Source organism: Sarcophilus harrisii, chromosome 4 (genome assembly GCF_902635505.1).
Source record: "Sarcophilus harrisii chromosome 4, mSarHar1.11, whole genome shotgun sequence".
NCBI classification, from domain to species: domain Eukaryota; kingdom Metazoa; phylum Chordata; class Mammalia; order Dasyuromorphia; family Dasyuridae; genus Sarcophilus; species Sarcophilus harrisii.
The window spans coordinates 263,403,335-263,414,461 of NC_045429.1; the positions used below are offsets into that span (position 1 = coordinate 263,403,335).

Below are 11,127 nucleotides of genomic sequence, written 5' to 3' on the forward strand. Positions count from 1 at the left end.
GACTATACCTATCTACTAGATACTTTGTTGTCATTTTACAGATGTAGCGACCAAATATAAAAGTGATTCATGAGTATTATGTAAATAAGAGTAGAATAAATGTTGTCTATAGTTCCTAATGAAATAGTCATGTCTAAGAAAGTAGTTAATAGTACAGAACAAGAGATGTCACTTCTCTGTATTATACTTGTCCCATCTCTTAGATTAGATGATCTTTATGACCCTCTTTAGCTCTACATTTATATAATCCTATGACCTCAAAGATCTTTTCCATTTCTAAGCTTCTCTGGCTCTATAGAGAAAGAGGTAACTTTTAAAAGATGGATTTTAGCACTCGTCTTCTTCATAAAGAAAAAGAGATAGCCTGCTTCTTCTGCTCTTCTCTGCTTTACTTCATTCCCTGTGTATCACTATGTGAACCCTATGTATCACTGATCTTAAGAAGCCATGCCCATGAGTATAAAGAAAGAATTAGGTCACATGCTTGGGGCAGTAACATAACCAGGAGAACATAATAAAGGAAAAACCACTTATCAACGCTTAATTTTCATCATGAACCAACAGTAACAAATCCTATTAATGAGTGCCCACAATGGAGTTTCCATGCATAAAACTAGAAATAATCATAAGATAGAGTAGAACCTCTGTTGTGCATTGAGTTGAAATTGATAAAATGAGTCTATCTTGGATCCAGTTCAAGTATCATTTAAAAGAACTTTTTCCATTCATCTATTCATTCATATTTTTCCATCCACTCATTCATTAGACAAACATATCAAGGCAGGCTATTTTATCAAAAGACTGCAGACAAGGCTCTAATGTGTTTTCTTATGGAGATTTTATCAAACAATTTAGTTAATAAAGAAAAAATAAAATTAATATTGATACCAGAATCAAAGAACTGGAAGACGCTCAAGAAGTCCAGCCATGTGTTACCACAAATTAAAAAAAAAATGAAATTCAAGGAAGTTTGTGACTTGTCCAGTTTATTAAGTAACTATCATTAAGGCACTAAATTGAACAGTATAATCCATAATTCCATTAGCTAAATGACACAAAGAAGTACATTTTCTTTGCCCCAGGGAACCAGAGAAAGTGAGTCATTCTGTTTTCTTCAGTAAAATATGCTTCTTAATGGCATTCTTGGAGAGCAGCCCAAGTATGGCTTGTGTCCATTCACAGGATTCCAAAGTTCTCTATACTATCTTTGTGTCTTCAAGTGTAATAGCAGCACAATAAGAAGATTTCCAATCACTCTGAAAGTCACTATATGATATGTAGCACATGGTAATTTGTAGATTCATTAGGTAGAAGGGTCTCAGATAAAGAGAAGGATATTGAAGAAACACTATTTTTCCCCTCCTCTGTCCTCAACCCTTTCTTTATGTGTTCAGAGAAGAATGAAGGGGCAAGAATTAGACCACAATCCCAAAGAGTCACAAAATCCCAAAGTTGGAAGGTTAAGATTCTACTTTATATAAGTGAGATCATGCTTAACCAAGAATATCTTCCAAAATTCCACCTAAGAAATAATAATTTGGTCTTTGTTCCATTTCTTCTAGTGATTAAGAGTTCTTTGAATAATTCCAATTATAAGGAAGTCAGAAGATTATTATATGTGTTTTCTTCAGATATCAAGACTACATAATGCATTTTCTCTACTTCCATTTTTTAAAATTCCTTGTTCTTTCTTCTGGAATCAGGCAAAACAACTTTAACCTATCTTTTACATGACAACCCTTCAGATACTTAAAGACAGCTATAATCTCTTCTTTTCCAAATAAAGTTCTAGTCCTTTAACACAATACAAATGATCTTCATTCAGTTGATCAACATCCTATATAAGATGTATTGCTCAAAATTTACTGAAATATTGTGTATATAGTATAACCAGAATCTGTTTCTTGGTGTCATTGTTCTTTCCCTTTTATTCTGAACACTAAGATTCTTTTATTGACACTTAAAAATGTATTGGCTACATCACACTTTTAACTCATGTTAAGCTTATAGTACTTTGAAACCCCTAAGACCTTTTCAGATTAGGTGATATTGACCCAATGTGTGCCCCAATTTGTGCTTTTGAGTATTATTTGTTGAAACTATATGCAAGTTTTCATCTGTGATCAAAAGTTGTGCGTGCAAATCCCAATTCTGGTACTTAAAGCCTGTGTGACTTGAACAAATCACTTAATTGCTCTAATCTTTAGTTTCCTTATTTGTAAAGAGAAAATATTGTATTATATGATACCTCCAGTTCCTTCCAGCTCTAATTGTCTTATCCTGTGATCCTATAAAAACCTGTCTACATTCATTGCCTCCACTTTCTTTTCACTTACTTCTCAATCTCTTATAGCTTAGGTTTCTACTTTCATCATTTAACTGAGACTTTTCTCTTTAAAATGACAAATCTCTTAATTTCCAAATCCAATAGCCCTTTCTCAATCCTTATGCTCCTTGAGTTTCTCATTTGTACTTTTGATTTTCTCTGGATACATGACAATCTCTCTGGAGAAGAAAAGAAGAAATCATCTTTACTGTACATAAAAAGCAAAGGACACCTAGCATTCCTGGAACATGTCAATTCTATTACAAATTCCAGGGGAATGACCTTAAGTTTTTCTTTCATATAGAATTAAAAGTAGAATTAAAGCCTTGTAGTGGTGGTGATCATGGTACCCTAATCACCACTTCTACTAGAGATATTAGATGTATGAAATGCTAGCCTAAATTAAAGAGAGGACATATTTCCAATCTACTTAAAATTTCTTACTATTTCAATACAAATATGTATAAATGTGGGTATTAAGCGTGTACACATTCTACTGAAAACAATATTGAATAATTTACTTTCTCAAAGGTAAAAAATTATAAAAAAATAACAAAATACTTAGATATAGACTAAAAATGAGTCAAAGAAACTACACAGGATAGTAATTATGGAAAGTACTGTAACTATTAAAAATATATTGGCCCATCAGTTTAATATCTCAAACTCAGCATGTCCAAATCTAAACTCATTATATTTCCCCAATTCCATTTCCATTGAAACTCATTCTTCTTATCCCTCATGTTAATCTTCAATAGCTTTCTTTCACCTCACAGATCCTTTCAATTTCCAGATCTTAATGGTTCTATTCTACAACACATCATGTATCTCATACCTACCTATCTCCTTATTTCCAGGAATGTGCCCTCCATAACCCTATAGATGAGCTAATTGAGGCTCATTTGAGCTAAATGATTTGTCAAACGTCATGCAAGTATTGAACATCAAAGGCTCAATTTGAATCCAGGTCACCAGATTCAAGAATCATTTCCATCGTACCATATCTACATGTAGTTTATTTCTCCATTTTCCTTTTCTGTTTAAAATCTTGATTAGATTTTTCTAAATTCCAGGAAAATGTATTTTTTATCAATCAGTGTTTTGTGTGCCACTGTTTTGTGCCTTGGGTTTTTGGCCAACCTGTTGTTGTTGTTTTGCAACTCAAATCATATTTCCAAACAACATCTTTGAGGGAAGTGTTCCTTTCCTAAATATTTATTTCTCTTCTACAAGTATTAGATCTTGGCTTAAACTGGTAACTGATCTTAATTTGCCTATAAATTTTTCTGGGAAGGTATCTTTTAAACTGGGAGAGTTCTGAATATCCTTAGGGACAAATAGTGATAATTCATTATATCAAATGCTCCATTAGTTTATGAAAGTGGGATGAATGTTATATATATGTTACGAGATTGGCCTTTCAACCCTAAATAACCTATCAACACTGTAGTGAAAAGAGTACTGACTAAAAATTAGGGTACCTGGCTATAATCTTGCTCTTCTACTACTCATTTGGCTTTAGGTTCCTAGCTTTATTTCAGAGTCTCAGGTTTTTTTCTTTGGAAAATTTAAGGGTTGGACCATAAGCTCTCTAAGATATCTTTCATGTTTAATATTCTAAATTCTATGAAAGGGATTTATATTAACAAAGCATCATGTCCAAATAATAGACCATAAAAAGAAAACTATTTCTTTAGAATGGTACTTTTGGTTTTTTGCACCTTCTTCACATTTGTGTAAATGTTTGTGTATGTATGCATACGTATTCTTTCACCAAAGCCCCAAAAGCATTTACTTAATCATCTAAGCAAGAAGTTCTTAGAAGTCAAATCAGTAAGAACACATGAATTAATATGGATAATGAGTCATGTTGATCTATCAGTCAGTCATTTGAAAACATTCACTTTGTATGTGCTTCCAGAATGTTTAATGGTTATAAAGCAAGCAGTAGATCTGAGTTGCTTACAACCTATCACTCTAACTCTCTAGAGATGGAAATTTGTCAGCCACTTAGTTTTCTGCATTTATTTCTGATGGGAAAAATGGAAATTTGGACATTTTCAATTTTTTTTTTAAAATGGTTAACATCACCTTGCAGCTTCCTAAATGAAGCACCTCAGGTAATAGTATCCTTCATATAATCCAACTTTGAATAGGTTGAGGGAGGAAACATTGTCTAGTTGAAAGAGTGATGAACTTCTGATAATATTGATGAAAATGACTGTAGATGGCCCTGGATGAAATGGTAGATATTGGTCTTTTTAAATTAAGTGTTCAACAGTTTGACTGAAATCATACCCATTCAGTGATTAAAATTGGATTAACATTTGAGGCAAAGAATCTTCTCTTTAGCCTTGTCCCCAAAATTTAAATATGCTAAATCAGATACAGAACATATTTTGCCTTGGTAGATCAACTTTTAGAGACTTTTGTCAAGAGAGCCAAAAATCTATAACCAGTTGTATAGGATTTCTAAGAGGAATGAACCCAGAAGCTCAAGAGGTATGCATGTGTGTGTGCATATACATATTCCTATCTAAGCTCAATGTTAAGCATAGCCAGTACACCAAGAATTGACTAAAACTACATCATGGTTCTTAAGAGATATACTCCACAATATACCAGGTGTACTCCAAAATGTTTGGAATTTATAGTCAATATGTAATCTACTTTCCATGACTGTTGTAAGAATAAAGTAAGAACATTTGTAACATGCTTCATAAATCTTAAAGCATTATATAAATGCTGATTATTATTATTATTTTCACATAGACATTGTAGGAGCCCCCCATCAATTGTATGGAACTTACACTTCCAATCACCTGGATATGTGTGAGTCTCCAGCTAATTGCCTAGAATTAATACTTGTAATTTGTATGTTCAAGTTTCCTACTTCTCCTATAGAGTATTGCCATCTTAAGCAGTCAATGTGCCAGTGAGTATTCATGGCAAAGAATAATACTCCGCTATGAGCAAGAAAAGTTTTAGAACCTTTGAACTGCAGAATAAGAATTTGTATTCATTTATTCTGTATTGTTATTTGTAGGTCATGGAACAAAGGGAGTATTTGAACTTCTATCAGGATGGCGGAGAACCAGAGAGAACCTGCCCTTCAAAGACAGGGTTGCAGATGCCTATTCTGATGTGATGGTCACCTACACCATGACCAGCTCCTTGTACTTCATTACGTTTGGTATGGGCGCCAGCCCTTTCACCAACATTGAGGCCGTGAAGGTCTTCTGTCAGAACATGTGTGTCTCCATCCTATTGAACTACTTCTACATTTTCTCTTTCTTTGGCTCCTGCCTGGTCTTTGCTGGCCAACTAGAGCAGAACCGTTACCACAGCATCTTCTGCTGCAAAATTCCTTCTGCAGAATACCTAGATCGTAAGCCTGTCTGGTTCCAGACGGTGATGAGTGATGGACATCAACAGACTTCTCATCATGAGACCAACCCCTACCAGAACCACTTCATTCAGCATTTTCTCCGGGAACATTATAATGAATGGATCACAAATATCTACGTGAAGCCATTTGTTGTCATCCTCTATCTCATTTATGCTTCCTTTTCCTTTATGGGCTGTCTGCAGATCAGTGATGGGGCCAACATCATCAGCCTGCTTGCCAGTGACTCCCCAAGCGTCTCCTATGCCATCCTGCAGCAAGAGTACTTCAGCAATTATAGTCCAGTCATTGGATTCTATGTATATGAGCCTCTTGAGTACTGGAATGGCACTGTCCAGGAAGACTTAAGAAGACTTTGCAGCGGCTTCACTGCAGTGTCTTGGGTTGAACAATATTACCAGTTCCTGAAAGTCAGCAACATCAGTGCGAGTAACAAGAGTGACTTCATAAGTGTCCTGCAAAACTCCTTTTTAAAAAAGTCAGAGTTCCAGCACTTCCGAAATGATATTATTTTCTCCAAGGCAGGAGATGAAAGCAATATCATTGCTTCTCGCTTGTATCTGGTGGCCAGAACTAGCAGAGACAAGCAGAAGGAAGTAATACAAGTACTTGATAAACTCAGGCCCCTATCTCTGGCCAAGAGCATTCGGTTCATTGTGTTCAATCCTTCCTTTGTTTTCATGGATCACTATGGCTTGTCTGTCACCATGCCTGTCCTGATTGCTGGCTTTGGAGTCCTATTAATATTAATTTTAACTTTCTTCTTAGTGATCCATCCTCTGGGAAATTTCTGGCTAATTCTCAGTGTCACCTCAATAGAGTTGGGCGTTCTGGGCTTAATGACTCTGTGGAACGTAGACATGGATTGCATTTCTATCTTGTGCCTTATCTACACTTTAAATTTTTCCATTGATCACTGTGCACCCCTGCTTTACACATTTGTATTAGCAACTGAGCACACCCGAACTCAGTGTATCAAAAGTTCCCTACAAGAGCATGGGACAGCCATTTTGCAAAATGTTACTTCTTTTCTTATTGGGTTGGTCCCCCTCCTGTTTGTGCCTTCGAACTTGACCTTCACACTGTTCAAATGCTTGCTGCTCACCGGGAGTTGCACGCTTCTGCACTGTTTTGTTATCTTACCTGTTTTCCTAACTTTCTTCCCCCCCTCCAAAAAACACCACAAGAAAAAGAAACGTGCTAAACGAAAGGAGCGGGAAGAAATTGAGTGCATAGAAATCCAAGAGAATCCTGATCACGTCACAACTGTCTGAGAAGCTTAGACAAACTGAATTAATTTTTTTTTCCCAAATGTCGCACAGAGATGCAGGGAAGCTCAGACCTCAGCTGCTTGGGCTGGCCAAATGTAACAAAGCAAGCCAGATTCAGAGTGGATTAGTTACAATACATCAAAGTGCCAGATTTTTTCTAGGGTGGGGTGGAAATAAGAGTTCAGTTTTTTTGTTTGTTTTCGGAAAAGGAATTCTCTTTGGAATCTTGGTCTTCATTATAGACTAGTTTCTGGAAGTAATTGTGAAATTCTGCAAGAGAATCTGTGAATTAGTAATATATCAGATGGAAGGTCAAAAAAGTTATTTTTGAAAAGACTTAGAATTGTTGTTGGGGGAAGCATTTAAAAAGGGAAGGGGAGGGGGAAAAAGGAATTATCAAAAATTGCCATGGCACTTTTCATATTTGTTTTCTGAACAGATTGGTCAAAGGAAACCTATGCACTTGGGAAGTAGATACTTAAGTCTAAACCAAAGGACTTCCCAATTCATTTTCTGTGTATGTGTATATATATATATATATGTTTATATGTATATATATAATATATACATATACATGTATTTGTATTTAATATATATTGTGATCCATATGGGGAAAAAGTGCCCATTTGCAGACATGCTGGCCTTTTCTGCAACTGTCCACTTTGGTCTTGCCCAAATATAGAAAATCAGTTAGGGCCATTCAAAATCAGCTGAAAGGTTAATATACTTTGAAGGAGAATTATCAATATGTTCTGAGTTACCTCTGACTTGTGATAAGCAGAATAAACAAAACAATGAATACATTAAAATGTATTTATGAAGCAATCTGTTTCTGAAAACGTTACATTAAATGTGTTCTGATAACAGAAAAAGACAGTACCCACTTGGTCAGAGATTTTGTTATTTTTCTTATCCCAAAGCAGAGCTAATAGTCTTAATGATTTTTAATGGTCTTTTAATGGTTTTCCCCTTCTGGGCAGGATCATCTGCCCATTTACAGATAGGTATAACACCTGCAAATGGGCAGATTTCCTTATATGGACCATAACATATGTATATGTGTGTATGTGAATGTGTGAATGTGTGTAGACCACAATTATAATGTCTTCATTGATCTAGATGGCAAAGCTGTCCTGCTATGGAATATAGATAGTGAATGTAGACAAAGAGAGAAAACTGGAAAACCTATAGAGTAAAATGGACCTTCACCACTCATCATGAGCCTACTAACTGAATCTTAGCATAAAATATTCTATCTCTTAACTTTAGTATGTACCTTGCATCAATGTGAATGTGAAGTTAAACCAGACCACAGTCACTAAATAATGGTCACTATACCTATTTCAGTACCATCTTATAACTTCCTACAACATCATTATCTTTGTTACCTGCAAATTGTCTCAGATGGGCCACTTTCTTAGGGGATCACAGATCTTCTCAGGTGGTAGATGGCCAAGGCTGTTGCCAACTTTTTTTCTAGGAGATTCCATGAAGTGGAGAAGTCCATTTGGTGAAAGGTGTACAGCTGTTTGCCTCACTAGCAGACAGAACTGAGTCTGCAATGTGCTTCCTTGGGCTAGCTTTGCACCTCCAATAACAAGAGATTGCTAGAAGATGCCTTTTGCCCTACTCCCAGTAGCAAAGTGATATCTGATTTAGACAGGACTGAGCAAACTCCCATCTCATCTGACATCATACAGCACTTCCCTTCTCTGGTATGGGAGAAGGCTGTTGGATCCTGCCAGTTTGCATCTGTACTTTAATTGGCAATATGCAGCTAAAAACAAGGGGAGAGCCATGGAGATAATTAACGTAGAACTCAATCCTGGCTGACGCCTTTTCAAAGGAAGTTGATAAACCAACTCATGAAGCACCACTCACAATTGGTGAACGCCAATCTTTGACTAAAAATGCTTCTCAGGATTAAAGGGGAAAGAGAACATTTTCAAAAATGAATATGTATCTATCTGTTAAGAAAAAAAGTCTAAGCAAAAATTAAGTTTAATGAGGGAAGTTTGTTTCTTCCTTCCTTGGGTACATCCAGTTTCTAATAAATGAACAATGTCTTCCAGATCATTTCTATAGACACAGATTGTATAGGTCAATATTTAGGAAAAAAAATTATTTAGGGGTAGAGTTATGTTACTCACTTTATCTGTGGATTCATGTTAAAGGTACTTAAGCCATTGGCCTCATGAAGAACTATGATGGGAGGAGGCAACCTCTATATCATAGTTGCACATCTGAAATGCAAATTCCTAAAAAAAAAAAAAAAAAAAAAAAAAAAAAAAAAAAAAAAGAATTTCCATTCCTGATTGGGGGATGGAAGGGTGGCAAAAGTCATCATGAACTGCCTTCCATTTCCAATATCTTCTCCTAACTCTGGTTTATTTGTAAAACAAGGCAGGTGATTAGCTGAGAGAAGATGGGGAGGCGGGCTAGTCTATTCCGGAGAAGCTTATTTCCTTCGGTCATCATTCATATGACTTCCACCACAGATTTTAGCAGAAACTTTATATGCAAAGGAGACTAGTGATCTTAGGAGCAAAGCATATTTATAACTATCTCCATTCAGGGTTCAGTTTTCCATCCTGCCAAATTCAACAGATAAGTTCTAATAGCATTCCTCCATTCAGAAGAATAAGAGGAAAAAATAGTATTCTTCCCTTCAAAATTTTGTAGCCTCAGAATTCTATCTGATTCTCTGTCATTGCTTAAGTCAATACCTGGATGACACTTTGGGAGGTACATTAGCTCTTCCAGAGCAAAGTGGGGGCCCTTAGCACACTGCAGCAATAATTTATTGAAATAGCATCATTTGCTCTAAGAGTTAGAATAAACTCCCTGTGTCTTACTCAGCCCTAGGAAGAAACTTAAGCACTAAGAGAATCTGACCAATTATTATTTCTTTCCATCTCCTTTTGGAAATAGAAATTTATAAAGTGTCCTATTTTCTGGATACTTAAAAAGATCTTAAAACATGAGAACATAATCTTTCCCTTACATTTTACCATTTTTTGTAGCTTGCATGGATGTCTCCTAGCCTTCTCAGGACTGTACTTCCATTTGCTTACACTTATCTGACAAATGGTGTTCATGCTAATAACTTTATGTGATGCCAGTAGATATCCTCACTCATCCTACTGGAGAAGAAGATATGAAAAGAAAATTCTCTTCCCAATCTTCAACAGTGGTGTGTTCCAGTCAGTCCAAGAGGACTTGGTTCTCAAACTTTTCAGTTTGTTATCCAAAAGTAAGAGTTTGTCATTTGTTTGCTATTTGTTTGTTTTTAATTCACAGAGTATGGGACAACATTTAAAGAAGGGGAAAAAAAGAAATTCTTTGGGAATTAATTTGTATGAGATATGATTTATTTTGTTCCCTTGGCTATTACCATCTCATTAACAAAATACTAAATGAGTTTCACTACTTTTAAAGTATGCACTGGCCTCCAAAAAATACAAAAACATTTTCATTAACTAGGGAAAAAAGAATTTATTTTATTGTTTAATGGATTTGGATAAAAGTTTTAGATTTTCCCCCTAATATTATGTTCCTTTAGGAATCTCTAAGACACACCCAACTAGTGTTTGTTTGTTTGTTTTTTAAAGAATGGTGCATTTTGCTCTTCTATTAGTTCCTTGAAAATTGTCTGTGATTCTCTAAAAAGAGCAAAAGGCTTATCCTTTTTTTTTTTTTAATTATATATCAGCAAGACTCTAGTGTTATCCATTACCTTGCCTAACTCATCGTTGGTCATTTCCACAAAACCTAGGTTAACCTGTGTTCTAGGCAATAGAATTATTTGTAACAAGTGATGCTCCTAAGTTACTTTAATAGGTCAAAGCAAATCTGTATAGCCATTCTTGCACACCAAATTCAGGAGGCTATAGTGGAAGCTCTGTCCATTTTGTAATTACCCATTGCAATTTCCCATAATAATCTGTTCCTCTAAGGCTTATGCTTAGAGCTAGAGATTAATCTTTGCCATTCAGAACTATTCCTAGGTGTTATTTTTATAAACTGTAAGTAAACTAAATACATCAACATGATTTTATGACCAAAATAGTTGTGAATGCACGACACTATGCATGTATTATTACTGATACTGCACAGATTTTACA

The 11,127-nt window shown here is 35.4% G+C and overlaps 1 protein-coding gene across 1 annotated transcript in view; it reads left to right on the forward strand.

Moving 5' to 3' along the window:
• The window catches only part of PTCHD4 (patched domain containing 4), a 40,543-nt gene extending 32,994 nt beyond the window's left edge, over positions 1-7,549 (forward strand). The window contains exon 2 of the mRNA XM_031968617.1: positions 5,337-7,549. Within this exon, the coding sequence (XP_031824477.1) occupies positions 5,337-7,006 (1,670 nt within the window). The 3' untranslated portion in view covers positions 7,007-7,549. The remainder of the gene's footprint in view (positions 1-5,336) is intronic.
• The last annotated feature ends 3,578 nt before the right edge of the window (positions 7,550-11,127 follow it).